This window comes from Anguilla rostrata, chromosome 3 (genome assembly GCF_018555375.3).
Source record: "Anguilla rostrata isolate EN2019 chromosome 3, ASM1855537v3, whole genome shotgun sequence".
Lineage (NCBI taxonomy): Eukaryota > Metazoa > Chordata > Actinopteri > Anguilliformes > Anguillidae > Anguilla > Anguilla rostrata.
Window position 1 is genome coordinate 54,247,229 of NC_057935.1, and position 18,842 is coordinate 54,266,070.

Here is an 18,842-nt window from a genome sequence, read left to right on the forward strand (position 1 = left end):
CGGAGAACAGAGGTATCTCTGTAAGTGCATGTTACGTTCCAAGTTCCATCCATAAGCCAACTAAAAAACGCTCACTCTAGGACGCGCTGCTCCTCCGGCGGTTCTGCCACTGCCTTTCACCCTGTGGACCGGCAGCGGGTGCACCGGGAGAACGCCCGTCTAACACAACCGGTGCGGGCAGACCACAGATGCCCAATCGGACAGAAGAGCGAAACCCCGCCTCCTTATGCGACGCTATACAGCCAATTTGTCCCGTTTCCCAATGAAGTCCGCTAATTAAAATGCTGCACGTTCTGGTCTCGGCATGAAGGCAAACTAACTCTCCAACTTAACATGCTGAAAATGCTGACCAGAATGCCATGCCGGGTGACTTGTCTCCTTGTCAAGCAGGACAAACTGAGATCAATGCAACAAGATTGTAACAACAATGTGAATCAGTCAGGCCACTTGTTCAGCAACTAACTTTTAGTTTCTGTTTCTAACTTCTGCACATGACACTGAGCTTCTACACTGCCAGGTTAATGGCAACGTTACTGCAAAAATAATTAGTAATAAAAATCACAAATTATGCACTGTCTAGCTATATATAATTCAGTGGCTACAGCTCTTCTGCAAATAGTTGGGATGTCGTCTGCACATCCAGCACATCTACCAGAGGCCCGGCGTTTGCCGTTTTTGATCAAACTAATTACCGTGGTTAAATGAGCCAAACTGTTGCATGCACCAACACAGAATAAGATCAGGGAAAAATATTTCAGACAACGATACATGCATGCTTGCATAGTGTAGAGCGTTCATTCTTTCTTTAATCAACAACGCTGTCCAAAATGTCAAATCAAGTAAATTACTGAAAAATGAAATGAATAAGAGCATGACTCCGGTCATGACTCCAGAAACAGACTGGCACTTAGCCCATGTCTGCGTCAGGGTGGCAGAGCGGTCAGGTTAAGATAATTCAAAAAAGACCATATCTGCCCGTTTTCATCTTGTAACGAAAGCACAAAAGAATGCTTACTAATAAGAACAGGCCAGTCAGCCCATCTAGGTAATTTCATCTTCAATCTAAAGCGTAACTTGCATACGAACTTGCTTTATTCTGACAATGTTAAGAAAACACTCCTTTTCAGCAATAGCACTGTAATACCGTACGCAGTCTGTAATGTATGCTACAGCTCCACAGAGCCAGTGGCGAGGGGGAAAAAGATCAGTAAATCCAGAATAGCAGTTAGCTGTTAAGCCATATGGGTCATTCCGCGCTCTTGTGCTTTTTTGCACAAATCTTCCATGAAGTAACCCAACTACGGCGCCGTGAGCAACAGAAAAGGAAACATGCCAACTTAAGAGACATCAATGGAGTTTAAGATTACAGTAATTAACCTCACATATGGCTGATGCAGAACGGCTGGTTTGCGTTGCCCGGAGCAACCGCAGACAACGCCACTGTCATAAATTTGACTACCGTCAGCATGTTATTTTGAGCTTAATTATATTTCTGCTGCATAAAATTGAAGTTTCCAAACTAGTTGACTAGAAGACAAAGTTACCAAACTAGTTGTCTAGAAGACAAAGTTACCAAACTGGTTGACTAGAAGACAAAGTTACCAAACTAGTTGTCGAGAAGACAAAGTTACCAGACCAGTTTTCTACAGGATTTTTTACTCTTATACTTGTGTCAGTGACATTAACCTACAGTATCTTACAGGACATCAAACACAAGAAATCCAGGACCTTCATGTAAAAAATGGCTTCAAGGGTTCACCTGCATAAGTCAGGCTTTAGTTTCTGTGACCTGTGTGCTTTAAAAAGCGTCTGTGGCAATGATGAATTATCACCTTGTCTGAACTTAATAAAATTGTATTACTTACCACTAAGTCAAGGACTGTAAGGGGCAGTGCAGTATGTGAGATATTTGGCCCCACTTATGTCTGCAGCACAGCAACATTACAGTCTAATTATTCCAGTCACGTCTGACCTGTGACCACACAAGAGGGTGAATTGCTATTTGGATGAGCATACGCATCACCACTGGCTGTTTGTTTCCATAAGAACCGCATCGAGGCTTAGTGTTTTACTTTGAGAACTGACTGCGTTTCACTGGGGCAGTACGTGCGAGAACAATAATGTACATTGATGTTCTAGGATCTATATCATTCAGGTGGTAGAAGTTACATCTTATTTGCAACACTTTGGCAAGATTGGCAGAAGAAAGAGCAGCCTTAGACTATTTCTTGCAACAACAGAACTCATTTTAGGTGGACTTTGATGAGGGTTATAAGCAATTTTGATCATTTAAACATTCACATGTAATTTGACATATATAAAGAGGATGAAAATCTTATATAGGGCAGCATTAAGTAAAATATTATCAAATATGAACAATTTTAGAAATAATGGTTAAAATGAATGATGGTAAAAGATTGTCATAATGATGACAAAGCATGACAGTAATGATCATTAACAGCTAATGGTAATATTGAATGGTTTTCCAGAAATCATGGCAGGTCTACTTTTAGATCAGTGCATTTAAGCCTTTGACAAGAATCTGGCTCCAGGACTTCTTGTCAGAGCTACAAGTCATTTGACTATACACACGTCAGACATAACATAAATTTCAAACAATGGTATTTTAATATTTTTGTTAAAGTCTGGGAGAGCAGACGAGGTCACACAGAAAGATGGGATGTGGCCAGTCAAGACTACAAATGAAGAGAAAACAGGAAGCAGGCCACTGGCAGAAAATCTGGATGATATTTAAAAGGCAGGCACAAGGTGTCCTCTTCCACCAGCATTGTTTTGCTGGTCTGGCCAATTGACACTGACAGGTCGACAAGATGGAGGTGCTTTGATTAAATGATAAAACTGGAGTTTATCTTTTCCCTGTTCACCGCTGCCATGCCAATCTTATCTTAATCCTGCAGATATGGGATTTAATAAAATACATGAAGAAATAAGCCCCCGGACTGCTGCAAATCCCTGCACCCCTGAGATAATCTGAAAATAAAGATGGGAGTCCAGCACTTTGTGAAAACCAAGCCACAAAAACCAATTAATAAGAGGAAAGCCTGCCTTGATCGCCCTCGCGATTTTAGAAAACATGCGTTTTTATAAACTTTGGACGTTCCCCTGCTCATTTTCTCCCTTCCCTCAGTGGCTATCTGTGGGTATCAGCTACACCCAATTTTTGTGTTAGTGTGACAGAATACTGTGTGCGCAAGCAAATGGTTTTCAGGTGAAAACACAAACTACCCACAAGGCACCTGCACTCTTAAGAGCTTGGGTGATGACATACAGAATGACATGGTTGCCATGGCGCAGGGACACTCATGGCGTGGCATTATTGCCACCTGACGGGAATGTTCACACTCTGACACACTTTAGCTCCTCTTGCTGCAGGACAGACTATCACAGCTGGATCTGAAAGCACCAACGCGGGCAGGTGTCTCCCCACGACCCGGTTCACACTCCAGAGCGACGCCTAATTACATCACGTCTCACTTCACCAAACAGATGGCTTGCCTCAGCTATCAGGTCGAAATCAATTGGCTTCCACAAAAGCACGACCTCAAGGTCGTCAATTTCAGGCCGAGGTCAGAGCCTTTTTCAAAAGATGATTTAGAGTGAGGTTGAGTAACAAGCCCAGCACCGCATGTTTAACAAAGAGAAAGAGCACTATTATCGATCGACCTCGCCGAGAGTTGGAGGGACTTGGTATGTATTCATTGGTGAGATCCTGTTTATTAGAGGATGTTAAGGCGAAATTAGCGAGGTGACTGTGGGGCGTCGGTAAGGACAGTTAGGTCATTTAAGAGGCAAGTGCATGATTTGGGGGGGGGGGGAGGGGGGATTCTGCAGAGAATGTGACTTTGTAAATGTTTAACACAGAAGCCTGAATGAAACTGAGGATCAGTTCTGTGCAAGTGATGGTATGATTGTGAGGTGAAGTCAATAGTGGCACGGACATACGCAAAACAGATGAACAAAGATATTAACAATGGCATCACACTCAACCTGCAGTCCATCACTGGCTGTAACAGAATCCTCTAGATAATGAAATGAAGGCCAAGTGTGTCTGTTGTCAGTTTTGAATGGGAATTTAATGTAGAGAACAAAAAGTGCTTCACAAATTAGTGATGCAGCTAGTTTCATTTTACCCAAATATACACTCCGTGACGACTTTATTAAGTACATCAGCTCGTTAATGCAAATAGCCTGCTCCTCCAAACAGGGAATCATGAGCCTCAAACTCTGCATGCAATATATAATGCATGCAGATGTGGTGAAGAGGTTTAGTTGCTTTTCGATCATAACTTAGAATGTGCAAGACCCGTGACCTAAGCGACTTTGACAGTAGCGCGATTTTTGGTGCCAGACGCAGTGGTTCCAGCATCTAAGAAACAGCTGCTGGGGGTAAAAGGGGGTCCTACCCGGTACTAGACTGGCGTACCTAATAAAGTGACCTTTGCAGCATTCTTTGCAGCGTTCTGTGTAAAAACAGGGAGTGGTTGCAGGGAATGCCGGCTGCAGTGGACTTGGGCGGCACTTCAGCGTTCATTCGTCAGTAGTGTGAGAGTGCCTTGGCCTACCTTTGCTCCAGCCAGCAGCCCCAGGGAGATGGCGACCCGGGCCCGCAGGTCCGGCCGGTCCTTGGGCCACACGTACGACAGCATGGCTGCCAGGATTTTCCCAGAATTCACCTCCTTCAGCTGATCAACACATGGAAAAAAATTGCGGTAGATGAGTTCATAGGGCATTTCCAAGGACAGATCTGCAATATTTTAATTCAGGAAAGTAAAACGACATCGATTGCTAAAGTTTAAGGGCATTGCATTCTTTATTGTTCATGTAAATGGAAGCAACTCTGCAGAAATCAATTTCTTTAGAAACCAAACAAAAGAGAAAAACACATCACATACAAAGTTGATGTTTTGTAAAAGTCAAATGTCAATAAACTCCCCCTTTTTCTGTTGTAATGTTACAGAATTGGCATAGCCATCTCCCAGTCACGACCAAAATGTATTTAAGACTTACAGCTTGAAGATCATGTAAATTTTTTTCCCCCAAATAAATACTGTCATCAGCTCCACAAAAGCGCAGTTTGAAGTCTGTCTCAAAAGGTCCAAAGACATACAACGCAAGGAGCGACAACAGTCCCTGGAAGCGCTATGGCACAGTAGCCAGTACAGGAGGTACCAGTTCCATAGTGTTGCTGACTGGTGCCAGCAACCTCCAATGGGACCACAGTGATCCCTCCTGTCACTCTGCCACAACTGGTTCCCCGTGAGATCTCCCCCAGTGCCATGATGAGTGAGGGCTGACAGGCTGGCACGGTACAATGCCAGTGTGGCTATTTACCTTGAGCGCTGCCTGGTGCCACCTGCCTCAGGGAGATGCTAGTCTCAGAGGCATGTGCAAATTCCTCTAATCCCAACAATATGGTACCCTAAGTCTGCAATATGGTGCACAAATACAAACTTGACTAAATTAAAAACTGAAGAATTTCAGAACTAGCCCAACCCACCCCCAAACACTTGCCAATATCTGCCCTTTACCATCCTCAGACCTGAGCACAAATAATATCTGTTACGACATTTCTACACCATGACCGTGTCACAAAATTCATTCTTGTACTATCCAAAACATGAAGTCGTTGGATAGGGGGGAAAAAATCATTCAAATAATAAATGACCAAAAAATGACCTTCTTATAATAAAAGACATAATGCCTGGAACTGAAGTGTCGGGAAATAAACAGGAATTGTTCATCAATAAGGTGATTTTTTTTCAAGAAGTTTTCTCAAGCAGCCTATTGTACAGACGCCATTTGACAAATAACGCTCATACAATGAACCTGCAATTCTGCAAGTGATATTCAGCTCAAATGGCTTTTTTATGTGTCCATGCACATTTCCCCTTTGCCATGTTTGCCAGCAGTACAAACACGTTCTCATTTCATTCAGGCCTCTTAATTAATTAGCATAATTGATCTAATCACTCAATACTGATCTAGGTCCATCTGCCGATATATACTGGATGTCCTTTGTAAAAGTCAGATGCTGTTTTGCAGGTGAAAACAAGAACTTAAAGGTTGAGAACCAGAACCTGTATTAGGAAACACTGAATCAGACAATCCCATGCAGACTTATTCTATAGCTGTGAGTAATTAGTTAACAACATTTCTGTAATTATGCCAACATTATTGAGCAAACCAGAAGAGTTAAAGTCACCTGAGGGAACTGTCCAAACACTGGAAGACTACAGATTAACAATGAAAGGGATAGTCACGTTAGATATACACCACCCTAGAGATATAGACACTTTGTGCAAATAGCAAGACTTTCCAACCTTTTTCCAACCTGCAAATAACTAGAATTCCAGCTCAAACTAAAAAAAGATCAGTTTCGATTTTGTGAACTTAGAAATGGAAGGTATTTTCTAAATAATGTGTCTCTTTTCTTCAATCAAATACATAATTGGCGATTCTCACACTGCCCTGTATTTGTGTCTGTTAAATTAAACAGAACATTTCTTTAATACCATTTTTTCAATGTGCTCATTAAAGTCAAGCCACTTTGGTATGACACAGGATGATTCAATGGAATACAATGGCTGAAAAACACACTGCAGAGCAAGGAGGCCATCTTACCACATTCTTGGGATCTGCACTTAGACCCCCGCCAGCATGACCATGCCAACATGTTCGGGTGTCCGACACCTGCCATAAATGTGTACCCTGGAACACACAAATACACATTCGCATAGAACTCTTACTGAATCTGAACTGAGAAGCATTGCGTAGTACACACCCTACAAGTTACCTTGACAGATATTAATCTTACCTTCGCAGATTCCAATATCTGCCTGCAATGATCCCCTCTACTGTTTGTCCATGCTCCTGTCCTCACTCCGGGGTTAAATACCTAGGAGAGAGAATTCAGGTAGACTTTAGGAGCTCTGTTGATGTAAGCAAAGGAACAAGGGGCATCTTGTTTATCCACATAAGCCACAATTTTAAAGATGCTGTACAAAGCAAAAATTCCATAGAAAAGGTAGAAAATTCCAGTGGACAGCAGTATAACTTGCTTAGCCTCAGCGGTTGCAAATCATAAACAACATGACCCGCTATGGATCAAATGACCGTGGTACAACACATGGGTACTCAACATTGGCGACTGTGCACATATAGGCAATGAAGAGCTAAATTATGAATTAGATTATCAATAAATTAATTCTGAATACATTCATTCTTTAGGGGCAAAGATATATTCATTCTTTAGGGCAAAGAAATGTAGATTGACAAAAGCAGTAATTCAGATAATTTTTTTCTGACATGGCCACAGTGAACTCTCACAGCCACCAACAGAGTAATTTGCAGAAATGGTTCCGTCATGGGTTGAAAAGTTTTGGCATACTGTCTCATTTAGTTCAATACACAATAATTCCCTTCCTTTTTGTGGTTGTCACAATAACATGGTGTCTCTGTGATCTATTATTATTGGTGTAATCTTGGCAAGAATTTTAAGTGTAACTCATTAAATCCCTATATTCACCTGAAGAATTGGCATCAATAATTGCTCAAAACCTGGCAACAACACGTACTTCAGGCCAAACGACACCTAGAAACGCACTGGTACGCTGATAAATACACTGGTGACAAATGTAACCAATCAAACATATTTTAATAAGAAATAAATACTCATGAAAGATGGGATATTCAAATGTGACAAAAAGCCTAAATGTTTTTTGCAGACATTTAAATGAAACTTTATCATGACGACGTACTTGTACCCTTCTTTAGTTCAAAACCAAAAATGTCATGTCTAGTCCATTTTAAAAGGGAAGCAGCAGTGTTGCATGATTTAAAATGTTCATCAAATGCCTAGACGCGATAGTAAAGTCATGTACTATCGTGACGACATCACACATATTACTATACCCATATCTGTTGTGGTACCTGGTTCATATGAGGAAATGCAATGTCATTCCTTGCGACTTGCCCGCATTCCTGGGCTATTCAAAACACGGTATACTACATCTGGCAACTGTTACCGGATATTTAATCAGAATTAATTGGCGTGACACTAGCGCAATTATTCAAGTGAGGTTAGAGGCCTGGTTATATAAAACCACCTGTACGAAAGCGGATGAACTGTATACAGAAATAAAACATCTGGCAGTAACCCAAAGTATCGGTGGTAACATTAGCTCACTGACACACAGAGGCATCACAGCAGTTTGAACAATACGAGGCAACTACGGATGCAACCACTATCGTCTACCGTTGGCTAGTATGGCTACTTAATTGTGCCACAACTGATTCCTGGTTGCGTGCGATGTCGGTGACAGCGATAAAGACAACATTCCTAAATTCTCTTTGAATACAAAAGCATACTCATGACTCGTTTAGGTGGGGCTACATGGCAATGGCAGATCACCCAGTCCAAGAGTGCTCAAGTAGCTTATCTCAAAAGCACAACTTGCAAAATGGGACTTCCCTAAGAATCTATTCTGTTGCAGTTTATCATGTGACTCTGGCCCTGGTCTCTCATTTAAAAGGTAGCATCGTTTGAATCAAACTGATCGTTAAAAACGAGACTTAATAGTTAACGAAATAGACTACATTTATTCTTACCATCAAAAGAACTGCACGCATATGATGTTTAACGTAGGTTGTAGTTTAATATTTCTAGACTAGCAAAAACTACCGTTTCCTGTTCAGGCAACATAACGATAGCCAAGAAAATACACTCAGGATAACTAAGCTAGTCTACCGAACTCGCAAGCTAAGTAGACTAGTTATATACATATCTCACAGATCCATGCTAGCTCTATGGGATGAAGGTTTATTTCCATTATAAGTTAGCGTTATCTTAAAAAGCCTTGATTATATGTTGATTGTCTTGTCTAACATTAGCTTGCTAGTAACGTTAGACGAGCTAAGTCACACTTGTAGTCTACTAGTTGTAGGCGACAAGCTGACGTTACAAATGGCAGAAAACCGACTGGGTTCGTTAGCCAACTAGTTTCTCGCCATTTACATGGGAACCCTTTCTGCTTAATAGTTTAAAATCTAGCCGGTTTAACTAACGTTAACAATCACCAGTCTGTACCACAGGTTATATATGTCTAGTTTATGTAAATTGGCATGGTATAGTTGCTAACTAACTCGAACATTAGTTACCAGCGTTTTTCAGTTTGATCTCCAAGCTAGCTTAGCTACCTATACTCATTTCATCATTTTAACCAGTCAGTGGTAGCTAATTTCACAAGAATCTTCTAGCGACACAACTCTCAAGCTCACTGTTAGCGAAGCCACGCTATCTTGGTTAATGTTTAAGAGTACCTCACATTAGTTAATTGGGTAAGTTAGCCATGGTTGTACAGCCAGCGAGTTAGACCTAGTCTATTACTGTAGCGTAAACTAGACTACTACAACAGTTAGCTACTGCAGTCACTTAGCCAGCAAGTCAGTTCTAACACTAACAGTAACAACAGTAAACCAGTGGTCGGTGGCATTTTAAGCTGACATTCGCAAGAGCTCTTGCGTCCAAAGGTTAGTCTAGCCGACTTAGCTAAGAACAGCAATATGTCCTTGTGACATATACCTTGCCCTAGCTAGCTATCAACAACATTCCGTAATGTTGTAATCAAATTTGTAACTTAGCTAGCTAGCTAGCCGGCTTGTAACCTTGTTACCTGGAATGTCTTGTTTTGTTTGTGATGAGCTCGGCTTCTCCTGTCATCGCCATGTCTGAATATGTGATATGAGCTTGTCTGTTGAAGTAAAAGTGCAAGTTTTCGTCTTTGAAAGTAAAATCCACATTGCAGGGGAACTATCACCGGCGCCATGTTGAATCAAAAGGGGGCTGTCCGGAAACAAGGGCAGAAGTATTGTGGGATGTAGGTGTCTCTACACCCGCCACGGGGCCCGAGCAGCCACAAACTGTTGGTAGCAGTTGTTAGCGTAAAGATAGTCCGTGTGAGGTTTCATAAAAGCAAAAATGGGCTGAACTACCAAAAGTTATCTGTAATTCAGTGATTCAAGCCAATCGACACAAAGTAACAAATAAAAAACTTGTTCCAAAAAATCACTGGTTGACAGCTTCTCCCATTATGGGGTTTATTATGAGACCTGACCCTCCTTTCACTAGCAGCTGTATGATGCTGTAGTTAACAAGAGTTAATTTACTTTTAACTTATTCGTTCTGATCAGTCAAGGTCAGTCTACCTAGACTCATATGTCAAAACCTATAAAAAAAGTTATACTAATAATGAAATTTACAAAGAATTGAATTATAACAAAATGGTTTATTAATGGAAAAGAACAGCACAAACACATGCAGACAAATTAATGGAAAATCCAACATAAAGTGTCTCAGTGTTGGGCCACCACAAGCTGCCAGAACAGCTTCAATGCGCCTTAGCGTAGATTCTACAAGTCTCCGGAACTCTACTGGAGGGATGGGACACCATTCTTCCAAAAGATATTCCTTCATTTGGTGTTTTGATGATGATGGTGGAGAGCACTGTCTGACACGTCGGTCCAAAATTTCACATAGGTGTTCAATTGGATTTGCACTTACACCCCCACCAGCATGACCGTGCCAACATGTTTGGGTGTCCGACACCTATCCTAACTGTGTACTCTGGAGCAGACAAATACACATTCACATAGAACTCTAATTGAATCTTTGAGGTGAAGCATTGCATAGTGTAAAACCGTGCGAGTTAGCACATTCATATCGTTTTATGATTTGAAAATAATGTGAATGGATGAAGTGAAAGACAATTTGCTCATTCAAAGAAGATACATTTACTGACACTGCATTTCTCAGAAAATGAAAATACAAGCACTGTCATGCTGCTGGGCGAATGATTTGGAATTTAAAATGCATAGACTAAGTTAAAAATTTCCATGCAAAAATATGTAAGGAACAAATAATACATTCAAAGCATTAAAAAGCATTTTCTCCGGGCGCAACATAGAACTCCAGTTCCAAGACTAAATACAATGGCAGATGAGGGATGATCACCTGAATGATGATACCAGGATGATGGATGATACTGACAAACGTACAAAAATACTAAGCTTTTAAACTACACTTCCCGAAGTGCTCTTTTGGCTCTATACGTCACTGAGCCTTGTACGTCAGCAGCTGTCGTAAAATGCGCGGGCACGATGGGCCGGTCTTTTGATTGACTATGCTTCTGTCCATTCAGGCGCCAGATATTGGCTGATGATTACATATCCTGTTATTGTTTTTTCTTCCAGGACAGACTGAGGTCTTGATTTCCACCAGGGAAAGTAGCGAGGGCATTTACAGTGCATGGCCAGGGGGCAGCTATTTTAATTTTTTATACTTAAAAATAGGAATTAGAAAGTTAAAGATATCAATTCTAAACAGTCGTTTCTGTTATATGGAAACGTATTTCGAGGACAGTATCGTTATAGAGAATAACATGCCTTGCCACAACCAGCAGACAAATAATGTCAACCAAGACCACGCTATCATGAAGCAGGTTAGGTTTGCGAATAGCAACGCCAGCATCTCCGCGGTTTCGGCCAGCGGACTTCAGGAAGTGAAGGAAACAAATGAAAACGGGCTCAACACCGAAGCGCAAGTTCAACTCGACCCGCAGCTGAAACTGTTACCACTGAATGACCAAATACGAGAATTGCAGACTATCATAAGAGACATGTGAGTCGTGCCCCGCGGTATTGTGACGTGAGTGACAGCGATCATCCAGATGTTTGATCGAGAAAGAATTATCAGTAGCTGGTAGCGTGAACTATGCCTGTACATTTGAATATTGTAGCAACATACTGTGATATTTAATCCAGGTTTTAAAAAGTATGGCTGGCAAAGCCTACCTATTCACACAGCATGCGCAAGATAAGGTAGTATCCAAAATAGTGGTATGTCGGTAGCCAAGGCCATTCTCGTAAACTAGCAATTTAGATAGAAGCTAAAGAGTGCCTGCAACTCAAGACATTGGCTGTATATTTTTGCTTTCAACGCAGGAATTGCTGTGGGGTCTGAATAGGATGATGAGGATAAGGTTTCGCACCGTATGTGGAGTAAGGCAGTAAGGAGAGCCTGTAAGAAACCGACCAATTTAAAGAAAAATCGAATTCATTTTAATTTGCAAAAGGCAAAATTTAAAAAGGTATGAGAATATGAAGATATTCAGACAATTTATGGCCTATTAAAACTACGATATGATCAGCGTCCTGCCTTTAAATGCAAGACTAATTTCACAAATAATTAATGGCTGACTGAAATACATTGTAATACATGTTGTATAAAACAGAGCATAAGTGCAAATAAACTTTTAGAAGTATGAAGATGAAGGTACTGTACAAATCAAATAACTAGCATTTTCAAGGAATTGAGGAGTATAACATTTTATTTGACAGTAGCCATCATGACATGGAAATGACAGTGCCATTACCATGACATAATACCTGTCATGAAGTGTGCATTCATAACTATGACATAACGTTGTTAAGATACAATCTGCAGTTTGTGTTATGACATAACTGACATAATCTATATAGAAAGCTCACTATGACAGGTGTCATAACACTGATGCACCATGACATTGAAAATAACTGAGTCGATTATTATTTGAAAGCTGCGTCACTTTGCCAAGTAGTGATACTTCATGCAAAAAGACCTTGCCATGAGTTCATGTTCTTTGAAATCTAAGTTGGAATGAGTTCGTAGTGATGAATAATGTACTAATGTTCATTTGCTATTAAACGTACTTTTATATCAATAACATATTCTTGAATAAGAAGTGTAATGTGAGCATCATATTGCATTATTCCTTGATAAGTGACTTGGTTGTGTCCTCAGATTTTTGGTCCCCACTGTCCGTAAAAAATAAATAAATAAGAAATCGGTAAACAAATTAATGTTACAGTACAATGGTGTAATGCCATCTGTTTGTTCCCCGTCTTTTCCCCTTTGAGATCTATTGACAGGTGCAGTAAGTCACCAGGCTGTCAGGTTCACAGGGGATGACTGGTTTCCTGTCCAATTAGTTATGAGTTTTTTGTTGTTGTTTTTTTTGACAGGAAAACCAGCAGGGGTGATTTTGTGTTTTGCGCGGACCGGCTGGTAAGATTATATGGCTTTGTAGTTGTGTGCGTTTGTAAGAGCATGTTGATGTTTATATATGTTCACACACAATCATAGTTTTGGGATTTGTCACTGTTTACTGATCAGTTGCATTGCAATGAGCGATTTTCTCGTCAGTTTTGTCACACATCATTTACAAATCAATATTCTATCTTTTTTCATAGACTGTTGGGCCTCTAGGCCATCATGCATTTAAGTGCTGCAATCGTGCAGTTCCCACAAGTTTTTTGTCTCTGCAAATGGTAAAACACAGTGTGCTTAGAGCATAATTATTAACTTTATGTTCACTTACCTGTAAGGCCCAAAAAATACTAACATGTTAAATGTAAGCTTTTTAAGTTGACCTTTGCATAGCCACCAGGTTATTTTGTGAGCTGTCACTGTCCACATTCAGCTAAGATTAACACTGGCTTTGACTGGTTTGGTCCACAGATCAGACTCGTGGTTGAACAAGGACTCAATCAGCTGCCCTATTCTGAGTGCACCGTAACCACTCCCACAGGTGAGCCAATCATGTTCAAGTTTAAGATATATTTTGTTCCCGAAGACATCAGTCAAACTGGGTGGGGTGCTTAGCTTTTTGACCTCTTTTTTGTTTCTTCCTCCAGGGCACAAGTACGACGGTGTCAAGTTTGAGAAGGGTAACTGTGGGGTCAGCATTATGAGAAGTGGTGAGTCACTGGTGGGGACAGATGGCAGTCATGAGTCCAGTTGTTTTTCACACAAGTTGAAGTGGCTACAGGGCAGTAGATGTGGCTAAGTGCTTTACACATCACTCAGGTTATACTTTTTATTCTGTGCCTACAAGTGTCCTATATGTACAGGACTACTTTGTGTTGCAAATTGAGAGCAGAATAGTGCATTCAGACTGAGAGTTCTCCTCTGAGTGGTCCAGCGTTTCCTGCTACTCTGTGGGAGACCGCTATTTAGAGTGTTCTGCTTTCCCCAGTCTTGCTTACCAGATGCATTTCAGGCCTTTAAGGCTGACTGAACAAGGCAAGCCTGACACATGGCTGGTTGGTGGATATAGCTTCATCTGACATGCAGGTGTGTAGAGCCTCAGGCTTCTTCCTGACCGGTGGTTATGTAGCATCCCAGTTCCCATAAGCAGGCAAACGGATGATCGCAGACAGACAAGGACTGCGTTCTGTTACGCATACTTGAGTTCTGTGTACTTTCCTACTTGCTATTACATTCTTCCAAGCATAGTACAGCTAGATTGCATTTCACAGTATGTAGGAGCAAAAGTTGCTTCATTTTGTTACATTTTGAGCACCCTTGATAACGTCATCACTAGTATCAGAATGCCTCTGGTCAGACAGGAAAAACAAATGTACTGTACTCCTACAAGTACTGAGCGGTTGCTTGCATCAATGTGAATGTGCTTATTAGCCAGGTTCCACCAGATACCAAGTGAAATAACTAATTATAATTAACTATATAATTACAGCTGATGAACAAGTCAATGTTTCAATACATCAATGTTGTTAGCTAACTTTTAACTAGCTATGATAGAGAACAGATTATAGCTAATCTGTGGCTGTTTTGTCTTAGTTATTGCCACTGTCACTTAAGGTTCAATCCAATATTTCATGTTGTATATCAGAAATAGAAAATAATTTGCTATCGAAAATTACTTTCATAATGGTACTTTCATTAACAAATTTCTGCACTTCACTGGTGGTTGCTATGTTTAGCGCGGTAATCTCTGGGAAGGAACGGCACGCACAGGTATGCATTATATGCATACTCAGAATTTGTACTCAAGTGTACATCCAGGGATTATAGTATAGGACACAGTGCTTCCTACGTCCCTCTGAGAGGCAGACACACTATATGACATCCTTAACCACCCTGCTTTCCTTCTGCTCTTATGTAAATAGGCGAGGCCATGGAACAGGGCCTGAGAGACTGCTGCAGATCAATCCGCATCGGTAAGATCCTCATTCAGAGCGACGAGGACACCCAGAAGGCCAAAGTCTTCTACGCCAAGTTTCCGCCCGATATATACAGGAGGAAGGTGCTGCTCATGTACCCCATTCTGAGTGAGTATGGGTCACGGTGAAGGACAGTATATGGGGATGGAGGATGCAATGGGACTATGGGGACACTGGAAGTTGCGTTTTGAACACAGGGAAAGTACAATAACAACATTTGGATCTACTTAATGACAGCAGCTGTTACCAATTGAAGGGTGCAAAGACCAAAAATATGGGGCGGCACACTGTTTTTTTTTCAAAGGGTGTTTTAAAAACGGACCAGAGTTGTGTCAATAAATGTCAAGGAAGCCATTATGAGGCTGACAAATAAAACAAACACAGTCAGAGACATAGGCCACACCTTGCGCGTACCAAAATCAACAGTTTGGAACATCATAAAGAAGAAAGAGCACTGGTGGGCTCAGTAATCACATAGGGCCTGGTAGGCCAAGGAAGACCTCTACTGTTGATGACTGAAGAATTCTCACCACAATGAAAAAAAAAACCCAAACACCTGTCTGACAAATCAGGCAGTCATGGATGTGTCAGTAACTACTGTATGCAGAAGGCTTCACAAACTGAACTACAGAGGCTACACTGCAAGACGCACACTGCTAGTCAGCTGCAAAAATAGGAGGGCCAGATTAGAGTTTGCTAAGAACCTAAATCAGTCTGCATAGGTCTGGAAAGGGCTTGTGGACAGATGAGACCATGGTTCACTTGTGTCGGAATGATGGCTTGAGCAAAGTGTGGAGGCCTGAAGGAACTGCCCAAGATACAAGGCCTCATCTGTGAGACATGGTGGTGAGGGTGTTACGGTTTGGGCATGTTGCCACAGGTATTGGCTCACTTGTCTTTGATGTTGTAGCTGCTGATAACAACAGCAGAATGAATTCTGAAGTGTCCAGAAGCATCTTATCTGCTCAGATTCAACCAAATGCCTCCAAACTCATTGGACGGCGCTTCAACCTACAGGAAGACAATGATCCCAAACATACTGTGACAAATGAGATTTTCAAAGCCAGAAACTGAAAAATTATTGAGTCATTCTTCCGATCTGAATCCAACTGAACATGTTTCATTTGCTGGAGAGAAAACCGCAAATAGCCCCCAAATCAAGCAGGAGCTGAAGATTACTGCAGTACATGCCTGGCAGAGCACCAACAGAGAAGATAGCTGGGGATGTCTATGGGTCACAGACTTCAAGCAGCCATTGCATGCAAAGGATATGCTGCAAAGTACAAAACATGACTACTTTCATCTACAGTGTATTAATATGTCCCAAACATTATGGTGCTCAGTTTTTTATGTCAGCAAATTAGACCTGTCCAAAAACTGTGGAGGATGACTGGATGGCTACCTAGCTGCTTGTTTAAGTAGCTTCCTGGTTAGGCTTCATATGTTTCATTAAGACCTACACACTCACTAGCTTCCTAGGGGTATAAAAATCCATAGCTAGTTGTTTCCACTCCCCTCCCACTAAGATCAGGTAGGTTGCAGTGAATATAACTTTGTAATTTGCGCTCCTCACAGATGACCCAGTGTATGTTCAATAATAGATACAATAATAAAAATAAAACAATAGAGTCAACCCCCACAAAACGAGATGATTTAAACTAAAGCAGGCTTAGAAGGCTGTGATGAGTATTCAGAATGTAGTGCCAACAGTAGGTTCCCATTATGAATGCAAATTAGGTGATGCTTTATTAACAGGGGGAAAAAAACAGAAAAAATAATGGAACCATATATTTCTCATTCCGGCACGGCTTCCAGCAGCGATCTTTTGTTTTGTTCCCTAGCCATCTAACACGGAAGTTACCGTCTGATTCTTTTCGAACCGACTCCTGCAGCTCACTGCATGCCTTCATAACATTCGGCATCGCTAACCCGCAGCGGATAATTACAGCCTTCTGAGAGAGATTATACGTAGCCGGCAGGATGGCCAGGAGGGTGATGAATGGTATAATGAAGGCCCCCAGGAATAGCGCTGTAATGGCTATCGTTTACTCCTCTGTCTCGAGAACGCCGTTCGATTTACTTTCCCCCCAGTCGTAAAATCTTCCTTGGAAACTGAACGGAACATGTTCTGGTACTGAAGCCGTGGTAGCTCCTTACGAGGAGAAATGAGTCTGCTGTAGAGGAAGCCTTTACCCAGGGTTAATTGTGTACCATATATTTTACATAGCATCCATTCATACAGCTTCATGCTGTATTGTCATATACTGCAGTCATTGGTAAACTGAGGCAGTTCAGTTTAAGTATATTGCTCAACAGTTCAACAGAAGTCCCTGATCTGGGATCTCAACCTTGCTGTTTCCAAGACTACACTTGCCTCTGCCGTAATCTTTGTTCTTATCATGTCTGCGTGGAAGTTTTGCTTTCAGTCTGGTCAGAAATGTATGCTGTCAGCACCTACATATAAGGAAACGGGACGTGTAAAGCAAAGTTACTGAGCATGCGCACTCAGGTTGGGGGAGTCACAGGGCAATGGAACATAAATATCAATGAAAAAATTATTAATAAAACTAATTTGAGTAAAGAAGTGTGCTCCTTTCCTTTTTTCACTCAGATAAACAGTGATAAATAGTCATGTTTAAGCCCGAACATTCATAATGTGCTATGAGTGGTTTCATGCAAACTAAACTGTGGGATCTTTTCCTTTGCTGGTGTCCTTGCAGGCACAGGTAACACGGTGATCGAGGCTGTCAGGGTGCTTATCGAACATGGCCTCCAGCCCAAACACATCATCCTCCTCAGCCTCTTCTCCACCCCTCATGGTAAGTGGCCCTGTCCCCTGAGTCCTCCCACTCCCACACCAGAGCCAATAGGAACTTGGGAATTTTACTCTTCACCAGTGGTGAGAGAATGAGGCTTGTGACCTCATAATGGAGGTGTCATATGCGTCAGTCTTGTTCAGTTGGATGGTAGGCTCAGTTCAGTGACTCACACAGAACACATGGTGGCTCCTCTGTCGTGACTCTGTCATGGCAGGATTCCCCCTCTCGCCCTGTCTGAATAATTCTGCATTAATTCGGTTAAATGTTTGTACCGTTTTCAGGCGCTAAGTCAATCATCCAGGAATTCCCAGACATCACCATTTTGACGACCGAGGTGCACCCTGTGGCCCCGACACACTTTGGGCAGAAGTACTTTGGGACTGACTAGCCTGCCTTCAGGGAACCCCACTATCGATGCCATACCGTGACAAACCGTAAACAGTGTGATTTGTCTTTTCCGCTTTTCTACGAAGAGCAGCTTTTGAGGACCCCTGCCGTAGACTCCTGCGCTTGTTTCTGCACATCTTACCTAGTGTCCCACTCCGAGGCATTTCTCCCCGAAACGAAAACGCAGAAAAAAAGCACATTCCCTTCAGGTGTATTAGGAAATGGTATGCTCGCTTATATTGAAGACTTGTGCTCCAAGTCTTCAATTTTTAAAAAAGAAGCAATACTTTAACTCTTTTATTTATTTGTTCAACATAGTCCGTTTGTAGTGGTTTGCATTCAAATTTGAGAAAAATAAAATTTTTCACTCTGCGTCCTCCTTCACGTCTCATGGGTTTCTGCCTTCATCATGAAGGAGAGAAAGCAAGGGTTTTTAAGAATATTTTTTCTAAATATTTCATAACCAACCTTGGAACAGACTTTAAGAGTTGCTGAGTGCCTCAGTTCCTCAAAGGCATGAAAAGAATTATAGGACCTGCAGGCTGCCTTATCCACCCC

At 41.6% G+C, this 18,842-nt stretch overlaps 2 protein-coding genes across 2 annotated transcripts in view; one reads left to right on the forward strand and one right to left on the reverse strand.

Annotated features, from left to right (window-relative positions):
- Positions 1-9,890, reverse strand: part of abcb7 (ATP-binding cassette, sub-family B (MDR/TAP), member 7) — a 37,874-nt gene extending 27,984 nt beyond the window's left edge. The window contains exons 1-4 of the mRNA XM_064328303.1: positions 9,693-9,890; positions 6,836-6,916; positions 6,643-6,729; positions 4,584-4,703 (exon numbers count right to left, since the gene is read on the reverse strand). Coding sequence (XP_064184373.1) covers positions 4,584-4,703; positions 6,643-6,729; positions 6,836-6,916; positions 9,693-9,845 — 441 coding nt within the window. The 5' untranslated portion in view covers positions 9,846-9,890. The remainder of the gene's footprint in view (positions 1-4,583; positions 4,704-6,642; positions 6,730-6,835; positions 6,917-9,692) is intronic.
- A 1,332-nt stretch (positions 9,891-11,222) lies between these two features.
- On the forward strand, positions 11,223-18,656 carry uprt (uracil phosphoribosyltransferase (FUR1) homolog (S. cerevisiae)). Its single transcript, XM_064328306.1, has 7 exons — positions 11,223-11,695; positions 13,078-13,120; positions 13,574-13,643; positions 13,750-13,812; positions 15,025-15,186; positions 17,799-17,897; positions 18,179-18,656. Exons 1-7 carry the CDS (start codon positions 11,415-11,417, stop codon positions 18,283-18,285), a joined length of 825 nt encoding a protein of 274 aa, XP_064184376.1. The 5' UTR covers positions 11,223-11,414; the 3' UTR covers positions 18,286-18,656.
- The last annotated feature ends 186 nt before the right edge of the window (positions 18,657-18,842 follow it).

Excerpts from the sequence above, each read along its gene's own strand:
- uprt (XM_064328306.1), top strand. The coding sequence starts at position 11,415 with ATGGAAACGTATTTCGAGGACAGTATCGTTATAGAGAATAACATGCCT. Across the intron at positions 13,121-13,573 it reads TGTTTTGCGCGGACCGGCTG|ATCAGACTCGTGGTTGAACA; the intron begins GTAAGATTATAT and ends TTTGGTCCACAG. Across the intron at positions 13,813-15,024 it reads GGTCAGCATTATGAGAAGTG|GCGAGGCCATGGAACAGGGC; the intron begins GTGAGTCACTGG and ends TTATGTAAATAG.